At 39.8% G+C, this 25,309-nt stretch overlaps 3 protein-coding genes across 3 annotated transcripts; 1 reads left to right on the forward strand and 2 right to left on the reverse strand.

Annotated features, from left to right (window-relative positions):
• Nucleotides 1-3,720: 3,720 nt before the first annotated feature.
• insl3 (insulin-like 3 (Leydig cell)) lies at nt 3,721-4,540 on the reverse strand. The gene is made up of 2 exons (XM_041055920.1): nt 4,348-4,540; nt 3,721-3,920 (listed from the first exon to the last, which is right to left on the reverse strand). Exons 1-2 carry the CDS (start codon nt 4,538-4,540, stop codon nt 3,721-3,723), a joined length of 393 nt encoding a protein of 130 aa, XP_040911854.1.
• Nucleotides 4,541-6,641: 2,101 nt separating this feature from the next.
• si:rp71-39b20.4 (potassium voltage-gated channel subfamily V member 2) lies at nt 6,642-12,880 on the reverse strand. Its single transcript, XM_041055479.1, has 4 exons — nt 12,342-12,880; nt 11,578-12,211; nt 10,314-10,439; nt 6,642-8,782 (listed from the first exon to the last, which is right to left on the reverse strand). The coding sequence occupies exons 1-4, from the start codon at nt 12,878-12,880 to the stop codon at nt 8,465-8,467; spliced, it is 1,617 nt and encodes a 538-aa protein (XP_040911413.1). The 3' UTR covers nt 6,642-8,464.
• A 1,088-nt stretch (nt 12,881-13,968) lies between these two features.
• Nucleotides 13,969-15,853, forward strand: rps28 (ribosomal protein S28). Its single transcript, XM_041055394.1, has 4 exons — nt 13,969-14,082; nt 14,362-14,409; nt 15,272-15,394; nt 15,736-15,853. The coding sequence occupies exons 1-3, from the start codon at nt 14,044-14,046 to the stop codon at nt 15,392-15,394; spliced, it is 210 nt and encodes a 69-aa protein (XP_040911328.1). The 5' UTR covers nt 13,969-14,043; the 3' UTR covers nt 15,736-15,853.
• Nucleotides 15,854-25,309: the final 9,456 nt, after the last annotated feature.

Here is a 25,309-nt window from a genome sequence, read left to right on the forward strand (position 1 = left end):
TGAATCTGATTGTCAAGTTTCCAGTCAAGACTGAAACAAGGCATAGAGCAGAGACAAAGACCCTGTTACTGAGGGTTTCTTTGACACAACATCTGACAGTTTATGTTACGTAGAAGCATGCCTGGAGCACTGACAAAAATGGACACACGAAAACAGACATGTCAGTCATCGTCCTGGCTTCTGCTCCCATACGCACATGTGCTCACTGGTTACAAAATAAAACATGCAAACACTCTTTAAAAAATGTGCTTTAATAGATAGATAAGTATAGACATGGACTTCAGATGGGTTTCCCAATCTTGTACTCCCACACACGCACCATTTATGCCTGAGCACATGCACACAGTATATGCAAACACAACCACATGCCAAGTATGCACATGAAAACATGAACCACATACACACACTTACACCAAGTATAGCTATATCTTTAGCCTTGACACTTTTACTGTTGGAACAAGAGCACTGAGAGCCATTTCATTTACATGCAAATTGACACCCACCAGTCCACACAGACACACACATGTACACTCTCCTGCCTGGCATTGCTTGTGTGTGTGTATGTGTGTTCATGCATGCCCGTGAGAAGTGTAGCTGCTCTGCTGGCACTCAGTGAAGGTGCTATTCTGTCCTGCTGCTTTTCCTGCTAACTAGAAACTAGGCACAAATAGATACAAAGACAGAAAGAGTGATAGAGGCTCTGATTTCATTTTCATTATTTGGTTTAGCAGCTTTTCAGTTGACAAACCAGGCTTGAGGAGAAGGCCATCAAAGAGGCTCCATGCAGCCGTGTGTTTGTTATCTCATGTTGGTACTGAATAATGATGGGCTGAGGCCTAGACATGTCCTCTGATCAGATGTCCCTTCTTGTCACAAGAAGACAAAGGATCACTTGAGGTGATCGAGCATTTTGCAATAATGACCCTTGAGAGACTGATTGTCACCGCAGCAAGAGAAAAGTGGCAGCAATGACTGGACTTGACACAGTAACATTAAAATTCAAAAGTAACATCCTTGAGTTGGCAGAATGGACCAACTCCTCACCAGTGTCAGCTGAGACAGGTAAGTCTTACTGTCACAGGAGGGAAAGCAGTGCAGAGAGGATGTCATTTAAAATCAGATATCTGTCACTCTCTGCTGGCTGACATGAGACACTGCATAAAACAGCTCTGTCAAATCTCTTCCTGCCATGGCCATTTTTTCTTTCTCTTTAAAAGTGCATGGACATATTCCTTTTATTATGAATGAAATTTCATTTCTGTGTTAGCACTTTATTTTACGAATGTGTTATTTTATCATAATTTGAACAAACTTTTCAGGACATTTCCTGGAAATAATTTAATTTGGCACTAATAGTTTAGAAAGTGAGTTTATAAGCAATTTTCATAGGAATCTCCTTGAAACAGCTGCTACCACTAAACAAATTAAATATTTACACAGCATGAATGTATTATCAGAAATAACTTAAAAATTGCTTTCCATCTATGTTGCACAGGATGCTGGTCTGTGGACAAGTTTTACATCTTTGCATGTTCAGCTAACTAAAAAAAAACTATATAAGTAAGAGTTTTCAAACTGTGAGGTTGCAAAGGGTCACACACAGTGTCAAGGCAAAGAGTGAGATGAAAGGGACAGGTAAAAGCAGTGGGAGGCTTGTTATTGTAGTTTGGCCCTGTGATTTGGGTAAGCCCATGGGGGGGGGGAACGCAAGGTACAGGAACTAACACGGGGAAGCAACACAGGTAGAGAAACAGACAGACTCAGGACAAAGACAAACAGAACAAAGGCCGACAATGAGACTTATATTCATGAGGTAATAGGCAACAGGTGAAACTAATTAGGGCAGGGCAGACAATCACAAATGGAGGGAAACTAGACAAAGATGGGAAGTAAAACAAGAGTCCAAAAGCTCCAAATGTCCACAAAAGAGTTCAAAACAAAACAAAAGGGTTCAGAAAACAGTGTCCTTAGGGGCTGGTCATGACACTAATTAGCTACTAGTGTTCGGCATACTTTTAATGGTACCACCTTCCCAAAATGTAAAGTAAATGTAAAATAATTTTATGTGTAATTTACTTTGAATTTATAGTTTCATTTTATATTCATAATTTGATTTCTCTCTGTTGAAAAGATGCTGCCCTCAAACGTTGTAGTATCTATTAACTTATTTACCTCCTTTCTTACTCGTTGCCATTATACAGAATGCATGATGACAACAGGATCAGGAACACCGGCTTAGAAACTGGTCTATTGTTTAAAAAGGGTATGTATGTAGAGCCAATTTCATGGGTGGCAGCAGTTTGCCAGATGTATCCAAATGTTAAAAAAAAACATTACCAGACTGTTGTACTCTCGAAGTATTTGTAGTTAAAAACCTTCCAAACTGAATTATCTTCTTCAGACTTGATCTAAATTTAACATTCATCTTCGGGTGTTTTGTCTGATAATGCGGCAAATAAAACCAATTACATAGAAATGAAGTGTACGCACAACGAAATCCATCCCTCCCCAAATAAAACCAATTAAACAATCAGTCACTGTAGGCTGATTTCATTTGCTATTAGGAGTCATTTAGGACGGCTGCAGTATAGAGTGGCAGATAATCAGCACCACATTTGATTATCTGTTGAGCGAATTATACACCCCTCAGTGTGAGGAACTGGCCGGGTTACAGAGATTATTTCTGTTATTATGGAGCTGAATGGCTGAACCAATGGCCTCAATCTGATTTAGCGCTATCAGAAAGAGCACCAATGTTGTCTTATAGTTTGTGTGTGTGTGTGTGTGTGCGTGTGTGTGTGTGTGTGTGTGTGTGTGTGCGTGCGTGTGTGTGTGTGTGTGTGTGTGTGTGTGTGTGTGTGTGTTTGTGTGTGTGTGCATGTGTCAGCCATTTGCTTTTTCAAGACTGGTTCCGTTGCAACTTTGATTTTTCAAGTTAACAATGAAACAGCAGCACAGTGTTACTAAGTGTTGATTTTTAGACTATTAGAAGAAGAAGAAGTGAGAAGTGTTGATTGGTGCCGGCTGATTTGTGTGGAAAACATGCACCAGGGTTGACTGATTTATCCTACAAACAAATAAATTTTGACACCTGTAAAATTTTATTTAATTCAGAGTTGCTAGGAATGAATATTGATGATGTTGTTGTAAGTACTAAGATCAATGTGATCATTGTCTCATGTCAATCTTCCAGGAACTAGCAAACATCCCTAAAGTAACCCATTATCCTGAAGGTATCGGGTTGCAGGATTGTGACCTTTCACTGATGAAAGTTTGGAAACCATCATCAAAAAGTTGATAAAACACAGATTAACACAAATAAAGTTTCATAAATAATCATCAAAAGCTTTATTAGAGTCTAGTTTGAGGGGTGCAAATGCACTTTTTTCTACAATAATGAAGAGAGAATAAATTATTTCAGTACAAAATAAACAATCATTTCAATGTGACAGTCTCTCCGCAAAAACCTGTGTATGCTGTGATTTTATTGTTTGTCCTGCTGTGACATTGAAAGGAATTCGTTAAATATGATCAAGTATCTGCGATTACCGATATGCAGTGTTTGGCAGAGTGCTACATCACTGGAAATATAGCAAAATCATTTCATCTGACTTCCCATGAATTAGGCAACGTGGTAAAGGTCCTTTTAAACAAACTTGCAGCACAGACCAAAAACACTTCAAGACAGTATTTTAGCATGTGATGGGTAGAAAATTAAATCTAGCAAAACTGTATCAGCTCTTTCATGCTGCATCCTTTCTCGCAGCAAATGTCAGATATTCTTCCAGCAGCTCGCCTGATCCGAGAGGACAGAGGGTACCAGTGAGGAACTGGGGAGAAGACAGCCTTCTCACCAGACTCTGGAGGGATGTGGATCGTCTCAGTAGCCCGGTGCTCTTCTGTGGAGGTGTCACCGTCCCCTGTGCAGAGGAGACGGAAAGATGTGGATTTTAGAAAGACAACTGGAAAACATGGAAGAATTCCTGGTTTCAATTGGAAACCTCTTGAAACTCCAAAACTAAAAACTAATGGGTACTGAAACACAAATGCCACTAGAAAGTTGAGAAATGTCACATGGAGCTCAGTGAATACATTAATAATTTAATCAATTATAGTACTGCAATAAGTGAGCAAATAGCCCATGAGAAAATGTATTTTGCTGGGTTGATGGATGAGATGGTCACTCAAATCAGAAGAAACTCAGGAGACACAGCAGGAATGTGCACTTCTCAAATGTGGCTTTAAATGTTTAAAATGTTAAATATCACTTACATCTGTACAGATGGTGCGAGCAGCGGCTCTCAACCAATACACATGATGTTTAAAAATATAACATGAAGGACTTACAGCGAGGAGTGAGCTGATGTTGGCCCAGTTCTACGTCCGGGGTGCTTCTCCTTAGCCGTGAGTTACCACAGGATGAGACGGCCAGACGTATCAGCTCTCTCCCACACATCTTGATCCTCTCCTGTGCATGAACCACACACACTGCAGCCACAAGCACCGCCATCAGAGACACCAAACACTTAGCAGCAGACATTGTGTGATGCGTTACTGCTCCTCAGGTGGCCAGTGGAGGAAGGAACTGACCGGGCGGACAGATGAGAGGTGAGCTTGGGAGTGTGGAGAGTAACAAGGATGCGTGGTGACTTACGAGGTAAACTTGAGGGGGTTTATATAGTCAATGTGTGTTACCCAAAGTGGCGGTTTCAAAAATGCTGAGGCCACGGGTTATTTGAGACATGTATTCAGCCTTGGTGAAAGAAAAGCATGTCCTGATCTAGAGCCCAGCGTGATAGTGATGCGAAGTCGCCCTCAAGGTTGAAACTGTCATCGAGATAAAAACCTGGTCTTGTAGTGATCTACTGCTCGGATGAAATACTGTGAAATATTTGCAGCCACTGAGCCTCGCAAGAGCATCACACAGCTCTTTGGAACCCAACAAAGGTCCTTCTTTGAGAAAAGTAGTGAATCCAAGATGGATTTCAAGCAGTTTAGATGCTAACAAGCCCTGTGTTTACAGATCTTAATGTGGTTTTAGCGTTATTAACTTGTTTATTTCACAGATGTGCTTAAACTCCTGTTTTTCACACAGCGTTTACATATGTCTGTTTGAAAATGTGTCAAAACATCATAATTCAGGTTATTACAGTGAACAATTTTCCTTGACTGTGAGTTGCTTTTACACCTTATCTTGACACGTCTTGAGGGATGGGAGCTAATTGGAACAGAGTGCGAGTGACAAAAAGATGTCAAGGATACTGACGCAACAGTTCGCACACATGGTCACCCGAGGCCGTACTGTAGTTGTATAAACAGAGATGACTGTTTCATATTTCCAGCGCTGATGAAAAATATGAGAGGTGGCACTTTAATGTCTTAAATGTACTTCTGGCTATGCTTGGCATTTTAACCTCTAATGACGATATCACTGGTAAGCAACGATTGGTTTGTGATGCTCAGCTGCTGTGCTGAGAGCAAGATGTGGAGTTGAAAATATCAGTCTTGTTAGTCTAATTCCTTTCACCTCACTGATTCCTATCCTTTATTTCTTGTAGAAGGGGGTTAAAGTCGATGGTGTTCATTAATGGCATGGTAATCGAGCTAGTTCACACAGATGTTGAACTAACTAGACTTTATTAGGCTTATCATATTACTCGCCACTGTGCCGCTGACTTCACAACAGACTCCAGGAAACTGTTTACTGTGAACTGTCACTGAAGGTTAAGTGGTTTCTGTTTTGTTGATTTGTTTTCTGAAATGTCACTGTGATTTTGTTTTGGCTAATTTCTTCTCCTAGGTGTTGTTTTGTTATGTACCTCAGGGCCACCGTAGTTGTCGATGCAAAATCGTCCACGCCTTTCTAGAACAAAAGGAAACAACTGCATTTCAAATTCTGATAAAATGACAGTATACCGCCTGCCCAGCACTAAGCGGACAGAGACAGTTAGCAACTAGCTGGTAAACACAGAAGAGCAGTTAGAAGCTGAAGTGCCAAAGACAGTCATCAGGAGTTGGTGGAGACCAAAACAGAGCTAAAAAGAGAGTAAATAGTGGTCTAGTCTGCTGGCTGTTTCAGTATCACCTCTTTGCTAACACTTGCTGTATTACTTAAAGTTGAAATGTGCCTCTGTATTATTCTATATTGCTCCATAATATTCTATATGTGCATCTGTCTGCCTGTCTATCTGCATATGTCTGTCTTACAGAACGTTCCCTGATGTCCCCCTTGACTGCATCTATTCCTGTCCACTCAGTCCTGTCTGAGTCACATGAGACAACCAAAATCTCTCAGTGCTCTTGAGTTTTAATTGACGCTGACGACACTATTAAACCACTGGCATCTTTCCCATTACCTTATCCTATAATACTATTAGAAAGGCAGCATCGTCCCTCAGACGACTGAGACAGGTGCCTATAAATAGACATCGACTTCAAGTCTCTTGTATTTAAAGGGAAATGCTATGAGGAAGAGATTTTTTTTTTAATTCAGCAAGAAATCTCTTTTTGAGAAGTAAATGTTTTATACATAATAAAATCAGTGTTCAACACAGTTTCCAGCCTGTGTTGCATTTGAATGTTTTGTTTTGTTTTTCTGCACAATAACAAAAAATAGTGACACATTTTACAATGTTTTGTACAGTAACTGAGTATATATATATATATATATACATACATTTATATATATGAAATTAAACACAAATCATAAAATGTCCTTCTTTTGTTTGCTCTGTTTAACCAATGTAATTTTTAACACCTTCATACAGTTGACCACTGACTCTCCAATCAAAACCTTTGAAATCTTTAGGCTACAATGTAAACAGAGATTGGACATCTTTCACTTGTGGACAAATCCTTAGTCTTTGACGAGTATTTCTGTACTTGTACTTTCTGTACAAGGAAGCATTCATAATGTTATACTGATAATTCATTCAGTAACTCAATGAACATACAATACTGTCTCTAATTATGTCTTATGTGGGTGGAACAAGGGTCTAATACTTCATAGAGCTCTATATTTGTAAATCAGAGGTTACCAGTGCAGGTGCAAGGTGTTTTGTTATGATCAGAGGCACAACACATCTTCAGCACAGTTAGACACAGGGTGTGAATCAGTGGGTGTGCCAAGGGCTTATTTTCTTTCCCTTGTATCTGTATCTAGCACAGACTGAGCAGCAAATAGGACATATTAAATGGGATGAGATAATACATCTGCTTACTGTTTGCTTGCTCCAGGGCAGGAATTGGTTTAATGATTTTAGCCGAATGGCCAAACACAGCAAGCAGCACAGTGCAGTGACAGTTTCCACTACAGAACTGAGCTATGTTGGATCCTGACAGCTATAGTCCAAGAACATGGAGCTCAGTTCTCAAGGATTGTGCCAAATTCTGAACTGCTAGATGACGATTACAAGCACCATTGTTTCTTATCTCAATTCTCCTGCTTGAAAGACCTATATAAGAAACATTTGTCTGCTATCCCTCGTGAATGTGGCTTGTAAGCACTTAAATAGCACCTGGTCAGATTCTCTGTGCGCCCAAAATAGCACAGGACTTGATTGACTTTTGCCCTTGACTGAACAGGCAGGAGGTGCAAGCGCAAATCCTTGTAATCCTTGACCACAAAATTAGACCCGTGCTCTTGAGCTCTACTGACACATCCCCTGCTGCGCCTATCCTCCCACTAAGGTACAGTCAAGAGCATGCTGAGTGACTGGACAAAAAAAAAGAAAAGGTGTGCTTTTCACGAGAATGCCACTTTGCTGACATATAGCACATGGGAGGGCTTTGCACTGATGATGCTGAATTTTTCTCAGGTGAACATAGTGTGAATCTGTGAGGCTTGCATTGCCTGTACACATGTATTTTCTTGGCCTAAAAAAGCGGAAGACAGTGACTACAGTCCAAAGTGATGTTTGACCAGCTATTGGCCAAAAATCTTATAGAAGAAGAAGAAGAAGTTAAACTGTCTATTGTGCGGAGTATCAGGAATGTAAAGTAACATGTACGAGACCATGAAGTTGTCCAAAATAGTCCATTAATAGCACTTCCAATGAAAATAATTCTTCACAAGCATCCCACTCCCTTCAAAGTGATCAGTGTAACATTGCTTCATCAATAATGTTACAACTTGACCTCCTTGTGTCACACATCTATTTCAGTTTAGTCAGAATTAGTTGCAGCCAGGTGCTATTCTTGGAAACAGATAACAAGCTGTCCAGCGGAAGCATCTTCTCTACTTGATCAAAGAGTCATCACAAATTGCATGCAAACAGTACCTACTATGAAGCTGAGGCTTAAAGCTTATCTCAACTTGTTGCTGCCTCCATTTCCCCCTCCTCTTAGATTGTTTATTTTAAATCACATAGGCTCAGAGTTGGAGGCAGATGGGGTCTTACACTTTCTAGACCCATGGGTGATAAGGCCATTTAGGGTTAGCAAGTTCACGACTAGGCGGCTTCTCTCAATCCTCGCTCTCACGGATAGTTTGCCTTCCACTGGGCCGATAATGAATCTCATCGTCGGAGTCTTCTGGCTGGGGTGCGAAGCAGCTGTCAAACTTGCGCCTCAGACGTTTCTTGAGCTGGAAGGTGCGCTCTGTGTTTGAAAATGTGTATTCCTGTTCCTTCAGTTTGGCGTAGTAGTCGGAGAACTTGTTGAACAGAATGGAGATGGGCATGCCATTGAGGATGATGCCAAATGAGATGCAGCCAAATGCCACACAGCGGCCGAGGTAGGAGATAGGGACGACATCTCCATAGCCCACAGTAGAGATGCTCACCTGTAGGAAGAAAAGAGTGACGTGAGATTTGTTAGATATGTTTTTCTTTTTTTTTTACATTTAACATAAAGATATATCAAACATTGCTGTATTCAAAGATACATTCTGTATCTTTGAATACAGAAAAGAGCATTGGCAGCTCCCTTATTTTTCTCCAGAGAAATCCTCATGCTGATTTCCTCCTGCCCCAAAATGTCCTTTCACCGTGGCTTTATGGGAATCCAACAATTTATTTGTTTCTTTTACTGATCATTCATTTGGCATGTTTGCAAGTTTAGAATACGCAGGATCAAATAAACCTTCAGAAATGTACTGCAACACTTTCCATCTCTCGAATGCAATCACTGTGTCTGGCCACAAACGAGACGCATTACGGCGCATTATAGAGGATTAGACACATACAAGTTAACAGCTGCCACCGGATAAATAAAAGCCAAATGTCCTTAAATGAGAATGAAAGAGACAGAGGAACAGGCTGATGATGTCCAATGACACCGAGGTTAGTACATTAAAACCAAGAAAGTAAAATATTGTAAAATTGTTACTGTTATTATTCTGACCATCACATCAAATGTCAGACAAAATGAATCTCTCATCTTTACATATGTTTGCCTTGTGAAATTTAGTTATGACTGTATAATACCTACTTAATCAAACAGGTAATAATTCAGTGATTTAAAACAAAGAGCAAGGCCGATGCTGGTGTTTAACTACAGGACAGTTTGGTGGCACACACCAGCTGTTTCTTCACATTTGTAAAGACCATGAACATGATTCTCACCGTGTCATGTGTCATGATCCATACTGACACATCTACCATTAGACAGCCAATAATCATGAGTCCATCATTAGAATTTAAATAAGAATTTAATTTTTTTATCTTATTCTTCCTGCTTGGGAGACTTATTTCAAAGTCGGTTTAGCCAGCGATGAATTCACAAAAATGGATTATACAATGAGTCTTTGAATACAGTCTTATCATAAATGTATTGCTTGATGAAAAGTAGCACGGAACATGATTCGGCCCTTCCCTGTGCACTGTCGTCTTGGCCTGACTAGGCAGGCCTCTCAAATCCCAGTAGGCCTAATCCTTGACACCTGAAATGCACCTCACTGCTTGATCATACTGACGCACCCCCTACTGAGCTTCTCCTCAGTCTCTTCAGCGAAGTCAAGAGGAACAGCTTAGCAAGGTTTATAACCAAGTTAATCCGGAAGAATCTAAGTAGCAGCCATAAGAGCAGGTTGTATCCTCTAAATACTGAAGACACTATTTCTTGCTCTATTAATAATAATTTAAACCTCAGTTCAAATGAATATACAGTCAAGCGCAACTTAAGTTGGGTTTTGTTGAAAATGTAAGAAAGGGAAAAACTAACATAGATTGTTACAATATTTGGACCCAGCAAAGTTCAATGCAAAGTCTCTAAAATACCAGCTTTTGTCAAAAACTAAACCCTACTTGAAATGCATTCCTGCTATTTTGCATTTAGGCAAAACCCATCTGGAGTTTGAAGTTTATCCTACTCACCGCAGCCCACCACCAGGCATCTGGTATGCTGCTGAATGGCGTCCCAGGCTGATCCACCTCCACAGAGTGCATCAGAGCAGAGAAGGTAAAGATGCCCATGGCAATGAATAGAAACAGACAGCAGACCTGAATAAAGACAGAAAACTATATGTCAACACTATGCCCATTCGTTTTTGGTAATCAATATATTTAGAAATCTTGGACTACCAATCAGGTCACATGACAATGTTATGCTTTATTGTACCTCGACATACCAAGAAGACCTGCTTATTAAACTGTATGTATTACACCAAACTGTGCATACAGGATTTTTAGCAAGAATGGTCTGAATATAGCTGCTAAAAACGACTAAGCCAATAATGACATACACAATCATTTGAAAAAGGTTGAGGTTTGTTCCCACGCAGATGAACCCTGTGTCACATGCATTATATCTGTGTCACCACAGGCGGCAGCACTGCGGTTGGGGAAGGGCAGTAATTATTTTGACAAAAGAAAAGATGAAGGGCATCTTGAATTCTTACACATGCTATGTAAACTGCAGATTCACACATTTATAATGCTGTTGAATAACTTTATAGATCCTCAGCTTGACTTCTGACATGACTTCTGAACCTTTTCCGTGCTATATTTCCTCCCACAAAAGGAAGTTTCCACTGATCTTTTAGGGTTCCTGAACAAGCAAATTGCCAGTGTGAACATCAAACCTGCATTAACAGATTCTAGGTCACTGGGAGCCTGGGGGAAACCAGCTACAAACACAACACCGGCATAGCATCACCTTATGAAGCTGATATGGTGAACTTAGAAAAACGTTGTCTATTTACACAACACATTGAAAAGATACGGAGCAAAGGAGGCATTAATTTGGAGTCATGTTTCTGGCCATCTGGTCAGCAAGTGTAGTACTGCACTGTCTGTCTGTCAGCTGTTAAGGCCTGGGCAGGTTGCGTGCAGTACGTTTATTAAAGCTTTTTAACTGAAAATAGTTGCCTGCTGCAGCTGGAAACAACTCTGATGAGAGCAGTGAGACAACGTCAAAACGATAACTGTACAAGTTTCAGGCTGGAGAATCAAAACAATGGGTAAATATCCACCTTTATATACAATTTGTGATCTAGTGCTATAATAAAATATTGATTATAGCTACTTTCCTTTAACTCAATCTGTAGTTGCATGTGTTCCATTGTTTTGTGCATGACAGGTAAAGATGTGTATATTTCATATCTCTGTATGAATTTTCTTGTTGGATACTCCTCCATACCTGCTCAGAGCACTGGCGGATGGTGAAACCAAATGCTCTCATGCCTGTGGAATGACGGGCAAGCTTCAAGATACGGAAGATGCGCATCAGCTTGACGACCTTGAGCACCTTGCTGACTTTACTGACCCTTGCCATGGCCTTCAAATCTTCCTGTGCACCTAAGTCTTCTGAATCTATAACAAACGCCTCAAAAAGGATTTGGATGAAGTAGGGCATAACAGCCACCACATCAACAAAGTTGAGGGCACTCTTCACAAAATGCTTGATGTTGGATGTGGTAAATAACCGCAAAAAGTACTCCAAGGTGAAGAACAGGATGGAAGCAATCTCTATCCACTCCATGTAGGTTTTGCCGGCGAGTTTGTACTCCCTGAGTTCTTTCACTGTATTCATTGTCATGGCAACAATAGAGATAAGCACAAAGAGACTGGAAAACACAGCAAAGGCTTTGGCTGACAGTGAAGAGTAAGGATTCTCCATCAAGTCCCAGAGGGCCTTCCGAAAGTCTCCAAGAAACATGGTATTGTAACCTTCGTCATCCTGGTGAGGTTTAATCTCATCAATTAGCTCTTGGTTGACCTTCAGTTGATCTCTGATGTCATCCAGTTTCTCCTCAAACAGAATGCGACAGCACCTGAGTAGAAGAAAAGGACATTTACTACCAATTTATACAAGAACTACTAATTCAAAATCATGAAATACACAAAACAGACCAAATTACACAATACACATAGTGAGTAGGATATCAAGTATCTGCAGCACACCTTGGAGTGTCCTTGAGTTTCAGGCCCCAGAATGACATCTCTTCCTCAAAGTTGACAGGGCAAAGGCTGTCCATTACCCACAGGACATTACTGCAGTAAAAGTGGAATATGTAGTGGAAAAACATCGGGTCCCTGTCAAAAAAGAACTCGTTGTTCTGAACATTGTAATCGTCACAGAGCGTCAGACGCTTGACCGGATCATCACAGAGGGCAAGAACGCCAATCCTGGTTTTTGGGTGTTGGAGGACCAAATGTTTTGGTATGTGAAACACCTTTCCACCCACATTGAGGTTGACAATGTTTGATTGCCTTGGTTTTGGTGCATCTTTGCTCTGCTCCTCTGTTCCACTGTTATTCTCATCAGGAGTATCAAGGTTGTCCATAGATGTCCATGGTTTCACAGAGCTGTCCTGTGAAAAAGGGAATTCACACTCCTGTTCTTCAATGCTTTGTGAAAAACTTACTTCCCGTTTTATGGTAGCAAAAAGACTGGAGCGACGCTTTTTCAGCACTTTCATCTTTGGCTTTATAGTCTCCATTGGTGACAGCTCCTCAGAAGACAAATCAACAGAAAGGTTCTGCGCCAAGTTCAGATCAAGTCAGAGAAAAATAACAACAATATTCCACAAGATCTTCATTTAAGCAAGATGTTGTCCTCGGGGAAATTCTCTTTTCAGCTTGAAATAAAGATAAAGTAAGAGCTCTCGTGCTTGTCTCTCAGCGTGCAAGAAGATCAACTGTATGAGTTAGGGATTCAGCCTCTTCACTGATTCTCTAATCCTATTGCTGTTCTTTCTGGCCAAACACAAGTTAAAAATACTGTTCACAAGGATTAGTGTTGTGATTTAAGGCTTTGAGTTCTGAGAGAAGAGGAAAGGCAGAGGGAGTGGTGTGATGGCTGTATAGCACTGCTAACAAGGCTATGGAGAGCTTTCTCACAGGAAGTTCATACGAATGGTAACGGTAGATTACACAAGCCAACTTCAGCCATAGTTCTTCTGCAGTTGTGCTGAATAGTATAAATAAGCACTGATTTGTACTTTACATCAACAGAATTAAATATTTGGTATAACTTTTTTTTCAGGTTTTTCTCTATATTCTCAAGAAAGACTTCAGTGTATCTTTTCCTTTCTCTTATTTATAATTAAATCCCTGTTTGGCATTAATTAAAATAAAGCCAAGTCAAAATAACATCCAGTTTTGATAAAATGATACTGAATAAGGTAACAAAAATACATTTAAGTGTAAAAATTCTGGAAAAATAAATATGCATTAAAGGGGATATGTATTTTATACTGGCAGTTAGCGCATAGATTATTGACTGTGATCCACGAGGACGCCTGCTCAGATTTTTATACAGCAATGGGATAAATCATGCAAAGACAATTCATATATTACTTTACCCATTACACACACACACACACACACGCACATGGTATGGTATGGCCCAAGTTTCCACCCATACACGTGTGTGAATGGTATTTCCCAAACTGGCGGAAAAGGAAATAGGAATATAAAACAAAAATTCTATATTTTTAATGTAAAATTTTTACTATGTTTATCCATTTGTTGGAATTGGTCTTATTTCTAATTCTATTACAATTTAATTAAAATTGTGAAATTTCAATAAACCGAAAGATTACAGTTGGGATATATACCGTCCGTGCACCACGTGACTTCCTTTCCGGTCTAACCTGACAACATGGACGCCAGCCGCGTGCAGCCGATCAAGCTCGCAAGAGTAAGAAAATGTTTTATATTGTGCAAATAAACGTAACCAGACGGATAGACAGCTACAGAAACAACTAATGTATCATACGAGGTCAAAATATCGAAGCTAAATAAGATTTTACGCAGCGGTTATCGTACGGCAGGTCGGCTCTTGTGCCTCCATTATGGAGGCCTTTCCATGCCACAGTCTCTGCTGCTTCACCGTCAGCCTGGTGACTGTGGGCCGCCACTCCACCATACATTTACCTTAAACGTTGGAATGTCCATCTAATTTTCATTTTGTTTTCAGGTCACCAGGGTGCTCGGAAGAACTGGTTCCCAGGGACAGTGTACACAGGTATGCTAACATAGCTAATGTCTTAGCGTCGACGTCTTCTATTGAATGTAGAAATACTGTTTCTGCTCGATCCCTTCTTATAGTTCACTGAGCATAAGTATATCATATCCTCAAATATTTTAGTTTTAGATGTTTTTTGTGTCATTTTTCTTGCAGGCTGCCGGCAGGTCTTTAAAAGCCTTACGTTTAACTTGATGAGCCCTGCAAAAACACAGTCTTGTAATCATGTGTGTTTCACTTGGCTCACAAAGACAAATTTCTCCAAGATCAGTGAAGTTGGAGTTGAGCTCTGCTTTGCTGATGGGCTCAGGCTCTTCACTGTGATAAAGAGAAATTGTCATTGAAGCAGAAATTCTTACCTGAATACCTCATTATTAGGGTTGTATTTGACACTGTGTTAATACAATTGATTGCTTAATCTATCAAATAAAACAGTAAAAACCTGTCAAGTATTAGGAAATGTGGAAAAATGCCCAAACAGTTTTCTTTCTTTTTCTCTTTTCTTTAGTATGTTTAGTATATTTAAACTCATGTTCTGTTATGGGACTTGCCAGTCTAAGTCTTCTGCTTTTGCACCAACAACACCATGGCGAATTCCTTGTATGTGTAACATACCTGGCAATAAAGTTTTCTGATTCTGATTCTAAAGAGCAGATTGATCAATCAGCTAATAATTTTAGCTCAGCACATTAATAAATGTGCTTGCTGTATTTTCCCCACACGTATTGTTGGGTACATGTTAAGTAAATGATACGTCAGTAGTAGTAGTGTAAACATTAGAGCGTGTGTCAGATTTTAACTCACAAAAAGGGATAACTTGGGTTTAATGTAATCTCACTGTGATTTAACTGTGTACCTGCAGGTCCGTGTTGAGTTCATGGATGACAGCAACCGCTCCATCATCAGGAACGTGAAGGGCCCAGTCAGAGAGGGAGATGTGCTGACACTTCTGGAGTCTGAAAGAGAAGCCAGGAGGCTGCGATAGGTGAGGGCACAGCTGTTTCTGTTAGGCAGTTCTCTAGCCTTGCAAAATATGTAAATGGAAGCAGGCAAGACATTACAGGTCAGTTCTCTCACTGTGGACTGATTTACTCCTGGAACACCAGACAAATGCTAGGGGCAGGTGGCTGAGTTTAAAAAAAAAAAAAAAGTACTCAGTCCCATCAATTAAGACAGAGAAACACTGTTGATTCACAATATAACAACGTACCTGAAATGAGAGTCCAATAATATTTCCCTGTTTACACAGAATCATTCAAAGATTTTGTTGAAGTGGACATGGATGTTGTTGAGATGTGGTGTGACTGATCTCTTGAATCTTTGCAGTGCCCGCTGAAGCTGTGAGGTGCCGGTCCAGCGCTGTGGAGCAGAAGACACCCTCAGTTTCATTTGCAATGGCCTATATCTCATTTGTTTTGAAATAAATTTGGTTATTGAGATGAAATTGTGGAAGTCCTGTATTTATTTTTTAGTGGATATGAACTTCTCTTTCGCCCCCTCAACATAATTAACAACATTTCTTGAAGCTGCTACAATCAACTGACTTTTGTCTGACACAAGTCAAAAGTTTGTTTTCTGGTCCTTTGTCAGTAACGGTTAAAGTATACAGGCAACATGCTTGCAAACCGATGTGTAAATAAACTCTGGATATTGAGTCAGGGTGTCAAAGTTAGAGTGAATCCTGTTTAATTCAATAAGGGCACTACTAGGGTAAAATCAATGTTCTATAGTGGAACTGTAATCCAGAGTCTTGCTACAAGAGAAACCTTTAACGTAGCTGCAAAATAATCTAAAGATGTTCCCCTTGAAAGGATCAAAAACCACAGTTTATTTTATCTTGTTTATAGTGTTTTTCTGAAAGCATCTAAAGTATAAAAAGCACTGCAACATCTCTGCCTGCTGAAACGAGAGTAGATTATTTTTAAATAGCCAAATGTCATGAGAGCAAGTTGATAGTAGCCAGTGCTCTACTGTTATTAGTAGAACTAATTTAGTACAAGTCATTCATCGCAGTTTTATTTCCACAATTGCAGCTGACATTTTACTGTGGTTCAACATATCTGCATGTAGAAGAAAAGGACATTTTTTCCAACCAGATTTTGTGCAGTTCACATTCTGCTCAGCAGAGGGCAGCATCACTCTTAGTGGATTTTAGGAATTTCGCTCCAGTGACTTCAAACTGTCAAAAGCTCACTTCACCCAGTCTTCACATGACACAACAATGATGAGCAATTTCAAGACAATCTTTGATTTAGAATAACTAAACGAACCACTTCAAAGCACCTTTTCCCTACCTTATTTAATTTATTAATTAAAAAATAATAATTTCTTTAATGTATTTTTAAGCATTTTAAAACTACACAGGCAGGAATTTGGCCCAGAAAGCATAATATATGATATATGACTGTATATGGTACACTGTAAGTTTGTGCCTAAGAACACAGTACACAATACAGAAGAAAAAAGGGTTTGACAGCACTGTGATTGTGTCTTTATGTGAGCCACTAAAAACATCAGCTTGTTACATATGGGCGTTCAGCACTAGCAGACAAGTATACATATTTACAGTCTATCTATACTCTTAATTCTTGATAATATTTTATATTTTTGACAAACTACTTGTTTCTGTTTCTAATAAAGATTTACTGGAGTCAAGGACACTTTTCCTTCACGCAGCCATGGATTATATAAGGCTACCAAATAAAAGAAAATCCACACAGCACCATGTGTCTGAAATCACTTTTCTCTTGGCTGGATGAATTCATGGCTTCAGCATCAAAGTCTGAGTTTGAATCCATGGGGATAATGAAAAAACAATATCATACTTAAATGTGGATTTTTCTTTTTTTCATGGTGTCGATTAGAATCAAAGTGTAACCAAGCATGTTTAATGTGACTCACAGGGTTTCAATTTACATTCTTTTTCTGATGAATTTTAAAATAAATGCTCTGAAAATTGAACACAAATGAGTGTAGCACAGCACGAGAGACAGATTCTGGAGGTTTATCTGGTTTTGCACTAATAGTCCTTGTGGTTAAATGCATCAGTTAAATCATGACCAGTAAAATGTCTAAAATATGAAATACTGGCACAGGGGTAGATACTTTGTAAATCAATGCACCATAGGAATTTAGAAATAACCATAAAATTCTCTCTGCACATCTATTAAAGATTTTTATGTGACAGTTGTTTTTCAGCATGAGGGTGTTTGGCTGCACTCCAGCTTGAGGTTCACAAAGGAACCCAGCGATTGTTTGAACAGGAAAGCAGGTCAGTTTGAGTTATGCGTAGTGATGAGGTTCTTTGCCTGTTGTATGTATGCATACTGTAGGCTTCATGACCTTACATTTTCCATCTTACTTTGACCTACTTACAAGGCTTTTTAACTGACCTGGTAGAGCGGAAAAACGTACAATCGATACATGATTTGAAATCAGCGCATCTGCCAGACACGGCTGTGCTACAACACACTGCCTTGATGCTGAAAACACAAATCTAAAGAATTTGTCGACTGTTAGATTGTTTTGTGTACACACGGCAGCTTTAATTTAACTTTTTGCAAGTCGAAAGGCACAGTAAATCACAACCACATGGCACATTCAGCAGTTACTTGCCTTCTCCTTTCACTGGTATGAAAATGCATCAGACCAGTTTTAACCATATGAGCCCAAAATCCATCAATACACCATAATTTGAAAGTGTTGAGTCAAAGAATGAGATAAAGAAAGAAAAAAAAAAAACTGGAAAGTTCACTTTTGATTGTCACGGTTAAATACATCTGCATATCCATGCCAAAAACAACACAGGTGTACCCATGTTCCTCTCACAGTGCAGGATTGCAGCTCCAGTTCCTGAGCTTATACATTTTACAACAGTTTTGACCAGGAAGGCATCAACCAGCAACATGAAGCCAAAGCGGAAAACTGACACCAAGCCACAAATTAAATTCTGGCAGCTATTCATTTAGCTAAAGTGAGACATGAAATTCCAAGTAGAGCATGCTGACACTTGACAGCTGGAATCAGTGAACCAGAAAGAGAGACGGTACGACAGTAATAGAAGCAAGAGAGTGACAGAAAATCAGCTTTTTAATCCCCTTAATTCTCACAAATCCAGACAGAAATCAGGGTATAAATCTGGCCTAACGGTATGTATCTTGCAAGAAACCAATGTCTATGCTATGATTCATCTGCACTATGTGTGTACAGTGCTCCTCTAAAACCCCATGAGCATAAACAAATGAACAAGTTGCCCAGTAGTCTGTGGTTATCGTGCTGCTGCACCCTGAGGCACATCGGAAAATAGTTTTACAAATGCAACAGCCTGGGTCTGACCTGATCTAACAAGGACCTGCACCCGTTTTATTCTCATTTTGACCAAAAAGACAGAAAATAAAAAGATAAACCAACAGAAGGAGAGGATAAAAGGAGACAGGGGATTCCAAGTAATATTATTCAGCAGGTTTCACAGCCAACAACAGCTCTGTGCTTGAAAACAACTTGGTGTCACCTTACTCTCCCCATCACCATTCCATACCCACCCATCTAGACCTACGGGTGGCATGTGTTTACCATCGCTCCATCTCCCCCGTCTCTCTCTCTCTCCCTCCCTCCGTCTCTCTCTCTCTGAAGCAAAAAAACATACCAGGTTACAAACAAATCTATCCCAAGGCCACTCCCTGTTTGTCTGCATGCCACCAAGGTCTAACTCAGCTGGAAGAAAACAACAGCAGTGGACATGTCTGTCTGTCTGTCTGTCTGTCTGTCTGTGGACAGTATCTGGTATTTGCAACATTAAGCCAGACACACAAATATCAAGGACATTGTACCTAGATCTGCAGAAGTGTAGCTCCTATTAAAACACAGTTGGTATAAAATGTTTGCTGCTTTCTAAAATTAGACTGAAATAACTACATAATTTACCTGAATCAATTTTGTATCTGATTTTATTTAATCATATCATGCAGGACAGATTATGTACCCACATAGCTACAGAGTTTATTTAGGCATTTTAGCACTTGATCGTACCCAAACAACAACTCACAAAGCAGCTAATCAGGGCCCATATTTAAATCCTTAAAACAATGTTCCTAAACTCCTTTTGAAAATCTGGTCTCTAAATCTCAAAACTATACCTCTAATACCTACAATGAGACTGAAAAGTAGGTCAAATTTGAGGTGTTTTCTGTCCAGTGTGACACATTTAAGTTCATCTGCCTTCTCTCAGTGATCAGTGGTGAAAGCTGGGGAAAAATCTGAATTAGTAGGTTAGCTGTTCATGCATGTGTTATATGGTTCTGTCACTTGTCGTGATGTATATCACTTTTTAGCATCTTTCAGCTCATTATTTTGGTTTTCTGACCCCCACTCAATATCTACCTCAGAAATGCAATAGGTTATAAGTATAAAGTAACATATAATGGAAATATTCAATACTCAAAAAGTACAGTACTTGAGCTAATATACTTTGACAGCGGTCTGACTAATATTACAATTTACCTTTGGTTATTGCTAGTGTTTAAAATTCCTCACAGATTATGATGCCCATAACAAATGTACTGCACAGGTTGAAACTGGAGATCATCTTGTCATGCTGGTGTAAAGAGGCTTGCTGGAACTGGGACTTGGCAGGAGGCTGTGAGCTTTGTTTCTCCCATGCTGGTTAACAGGATGTGCAGCAGGGAGGTCAGGGAGCCTCCAGGGGGAGAGAGGCCTGTGATTTACAAACTCTGATCCCAGCTACGACCTGGGTCACGGCCCTCAGATTTACAAATGGGGCCCATAGGACACAAGGAGGGGATGCTAAGAAGACAATCACACCAGAGGTAACTAGAAGACATTCCCTGCCCCTCTCTTTCTCTGCCTCTGCTGGTTTCTGTCCTTTTCTTTCTCAGTCTCCAACCCTAACGATCACTGAACTTCAGTAACCCTGCCTCTCCACAGACTATCTTTGTATCCTGCCTTTCATTGCAGAAGGTGAGGCCTGTCTAATTAGGCTCCAAGAGGACAAGCCAGATTTTTACAGGGGAGCTTTAGAAACAACAACAACAACAAAAAAAAGCCTGAAATGAATGGTTGAAGGTTAAAAGCTTGGCATGCATAGCACATCTCTCACTTAAATCATGTTAATCATGTTTGCAAAAGCACATGGCTTTGATTCATCTGATCTGCAGTCCAGGAAATAAAAGTGCATTATATCCAGGGTGCTCAAATAACAAGCAAGAGAAACATTTTGTAACAAATATCTTTGAAAACAGACCTAAAGAGAAACCCAGAGCCAGACCAGTGTACTGCAGAAATGAAAAATACATAAATAAGACCAGAAAGAGTAAAATAAAGAGAAGACAGCTCGAAGGACGACAGCAAAAAAGCCAAACACAGCTTGGACATTCTTGATTTACTTTTATGTAAGCGAAAGTGCAAAAGGGGGGAGACTTCATTCCGCGAAGGTCAGAAAAACAAGCCATCCATTTATTTTTTGAAGGTTCTGTCCCCCACAATGCATACGACTTGTAAAATATCTTTGCCCACAATTCTCTGCACAACAATGTCCCAGCACAAACAGCAGGTGCGCAGACAGACATAAAAAGGGACGGGCTGAAACACAGGCACAAACGCTTGGCTGTTGAAAATAATGAAGCCTGTTGTGCAGGGATGGTGAGGTGGGGGTGGGGTTAAGAAAGAGGTGTTTTGAAGCTCAGTGGTACACGTCCTTTAGTAAACACTGTAAAAGCAAAGCTTTGTGGACTCTGGCCCCTGGACTGACATGAATACTGGCACAGGGTACTGGTGGTACACAGTTAGGTATTGTTCCAGCGGCAGCAGTGTTTGTCTGGCACTGAGGGCAAATCCGATGTGATCAGGTTTGTTTTATGACTATGGTATATGAGGCCGGTAATTTTAAGGTGACAGGTAGCATCACTATAGGCTCAATTTCACCTGAGAGGAAAAGTATCTATTTCTTCACAGTCTTCACCTGTTAACTCAACACTACTGAGTAAAATCCACATGACAGAGATCAATATAAGAGATGCATCAGTCTTCTCACTTAACTCTTGGCAAGCGAACGAATAAGCATAGTTCCCAAAATGTCCTAATCTTTTAACATATAAGCCATATCTCATCTTTTGATAAGAAACAAAAGTTTGCAGTAGTGACAGTGACTCAGTAGTGTTAGGATATTATCTGGGTTAAAGGTTGTGTTGATGTTCTGTCTTTTTTGTTTCTCTCTTGAGTGTTCGGGGTTTGTTCTGTCTGCTTCAGAAAGGGACAAACTGTGTCAATTTGAATGCAAGTACAATACGATACACAGCAGCCAGTGACGCATGATAAAAATAAAAGAACGTACTGCAGGGTTAAGGTTCAGTGGCAACACATTCTGGTTTTATGTATTATGATCCTGGAATAATTTGGCACATTTACAGAAATTTCTACAGGTAAAACCCTGAGCTGCTGACACACCTATTGAGAGATCAAGATACATTCAGGACGCACAGCTGCATCAATATTTAGCAGGAACAAACTTAAATGGAATTTGGCAACCCAGGCACAAAGAATGCATCAACTTAAGTAAAGGTTCCTGAGTTAAATAAAATAAGACAAATTGCCACAACAGGCCATTTTAGCTGAACCAAAATTGCTGCACATGCTAAAGTAATAACTGCAATCACATGATTGCTTCTGGTAATTCCATCCAGAGTTTTGCAAAATAAGGATTCCAGGGCTGCTTTACCTCCAAAACTCCAAAACATCCTGTTGCAACCCTCTCCCTGGCTGTGAAAATATAGAAAAACACCAAAGCTGAGAGCACTTTCTGGGACCACTTAATCTCAATTAGATTTCAGGATTTGAGATTAACACGGGGGATAAGGGATCAGTCATTTGAGATTATAAGGGCTTTTAATGGAGTGACTCAACAGATGGTTAGAAGTCATGGTCTGACAGCTGATAATTCTTGAAGTGCATCACTGGCTTCTCCATTAAATGTTTTAGTTAAAAAAGACTTCCTGTCAAACTCTTGCTTCAACCTCTTCTTTTCTCACGTAAGCCAGGCAAAACCACAGCAACCAAACAAACTGCAACACCCTTCACTACAGGTAACAACAAAGCATAGTTAGACATTTTGGGAACTACATATTTGCTTTCTTACAAAGAGTTAAATGAGAAGGTCGATGCCATTATGTCTGCACAGTAAATGGAAACAGGTAGCCTGGCTCTGTCCAAAGGTAACAACATCTATTAACACATTACATGTTTTGTTTATTCCATACAAAAGCTGAAGTGAAAAAACAAAATTGTTTTTGGCTTTGTTGTCACCATGAGGTTGCTGGGCAATAGTTAAACCGCAACGTGTCATTACAACATTTTCATTTTTGAAATAATTAAACAAATTTGATATAGCATGTTCATTTTTGAGCTTCAGAGGTGCCAGTAGGCAGATTTTGTTACCTTTGGACAGGGCCAGATTTGCTGTTTCCCTATTTTCCAGTCTTTGCTAAGCTGAGCTAAACATCTCATGGCTATAGCTTAATGTTTAACAGACAAACATGAGAGTGGTATCAATCTTAGAATTGCCTCTTCAACACAAAAGCTTTTTGAAACTGTATGTCGCACAACATGACTTCCCGAAGGTGGGTGGTTTCCAAACAAACATGTACAGTATGCTGTCCTTTCTGGAACAGAAATACGAGACATACGTGAATAATCTGTAAAGAAATGTCAGTGCTAAAGGGTGCACAGCTGCTGTGCTACAGTTATAGGTCAGAACCCCTCCTGTTCTGGAAGAACACTTTGTAACTCAAGCCTTCTTTCCTTTTCCTTGTCCAAACCACCAGCTGCTTAGCACTTGACAGTAAGAGTCTGTCTGCCAATACCCACATCTTTCCCAGAACAGGCCTCATTCACAGTAAGATCCCTCTTCAGTTTGAGTGTCTCCTCCATCTGACCTGCCTCCACCTCCACTCCTGTTGATTAAAATTAATGGGGCAATGAATTAGTATCATTGTGATCAGTAACCTACACCCAGCTGCCTCAAGTGCCCTTTACTCTGTGGTAAACATAGTATGCGTGCTTGAATGTTTCACAGGAGGCCAATTAGTTCATGGGAATCAGGCTTGATAACCAGGATACACAGCACCAAGGGGCTGATTTTTGGGGACAAAGCTGCGTCCTTTAAAACTCTGGAGAGACTAAACATCTACACTTTATCACGTCTGAGGCTTTGGGTCCATGAAATGTTAAATTTAAAAAAAATAACTACATTTTTTAAAAGGGTTCGTGAGACCTAATTTAGCGCCCACAGCAGCCCCATATGAACAGAATCCCCAGACAACGTAAATATGTATTTGAGTTATTTACAGCTACTGCGTTTAGCATGGAATGCATCCTTGACCTTGGTAATTTGTTTTGGTCTCTAGTGGGATTTTTTTTTCTCAGTAAACAGTATATCACAGCAGGGTTCAGTGTAGATACATAAACGCATGCTTTCGATATTGTTGAGCCACAAATAATTCATAATTTGCTGTATGAATTCATTACTACAATGTTAAAGGAATATTTTGATGTTTTGAGTGATGTTTTGAATATGTTAATTCAAGGGTTAGATGAGACAACTGATACCACTCTCACATCTGGACATTAACTATGAAGCTTCACACAGGATACCGTTAGCTTAGCTTAATATAGTGACCAGAAAAAGGTGAAACAGCAAGGCTGTTGTTTCTACACATGGGTTTTTGTACAGATTCATTCATTCATTCATTAACAAACAAACAAGATGTAACGTATATAAAGGATATAAGATATTAGGTGGATTTTCTTTAACCTTTAAACAGAGCCAGGCTAGCTGTTTACCTGTTTCGATTGTTTATGCTAGCTTAAATTCATATTTAACGGACAACACAGAGTGTTCTCGGTCTTTTCATTAAACTGTCATCAAGAAGAAATAGTTTGACATTTTGGGAAATAAGCTTATTTATAAGGCAGGACAGAGAAAGAAACACCTAAATGTGGGGGGAAAAAAGTTAACATGTTTTGTCTTGTGTGTTTAATCTGTGCAGAGGTGTAAAACCACCAGACTAGCTGTCACCCCGTGTCCACTGTTTATACTAAGCAGTAAGTAGATAACCATGTCATGGTTGTAACTGCGTATTTAACTGATAGATGGTATCAATCTTTTCATCCAACTTTTTGCCAGAAAGAAAATTTCCACTGAGTGAAAAGTGTCTCAAAATGTAGCATCATTCCTATAATCATCAGTTCTAGTTCTTCAGTACAGTCTGTTCTGTCATCAGCTTCCTTGGTGATTTGCACAAGAAAGAGACTCAGCAAGTCAAGTTGGGGCTTAGTTTTACAGCAGTTGTGTAACTCTGGATTTCCTGTCTAGAAGTAAAGAAAAATCAAGGCTAGAAGGCAGAAATGACTTAAATTACATGAGCATGTACTCACTCAAAGGGACACTTTCTTGAGTGTTGCCTTTCCTAAATGTAGCTGCACTGCAATTATCCCAAGGATCAAGTCTATTACTGTCTGCAGTCTTACAAAGGACTTCATAAGTTTGAGCCTAACCCAAAAATACTGTAAATCGGTGCAGATTTCCACCACCATAAAAAACTGACAACATACACAGCTGCTGAGTTCAACTGCAGTCTGTATGTATTTACATTATCCATATTGGGATATGTGTACATTCTGTACTTTTCGGCTTCCTGCCAGCTGGGACACTCATTTAGTGCATGTGCAGTGAGAGAGCTGAGGGAAAAGCACGAAGCGTCTGCAGAAGTAAAGACGTATAAGGGATGTGAATCGGCAGGAGTTTGTTCCTTAAGACCAGTTTGAGAAGCAGAAGTATCTCATGGCAAACAAATACCGACCCAGTAAAGCAGAAGCAATAACAAAAACA

The sequence above is a fragment of the Toxotes jaculatrix genome, chromosome 14 (genome assembly GCF_017976425.1).
Source record: "Toxotes jaculatrix isolate fToxJac2 chromosome 14, fToxJac2.pri, whole genome shotgun sequence".
In the NCBI taxonomy this organism is placed as follows: domain Eukaryota; kingdom Metazoa; phylum Chordata; class Actinopteri; family Toxotidae; genus Toxotes; species Toxotes jaculatrix.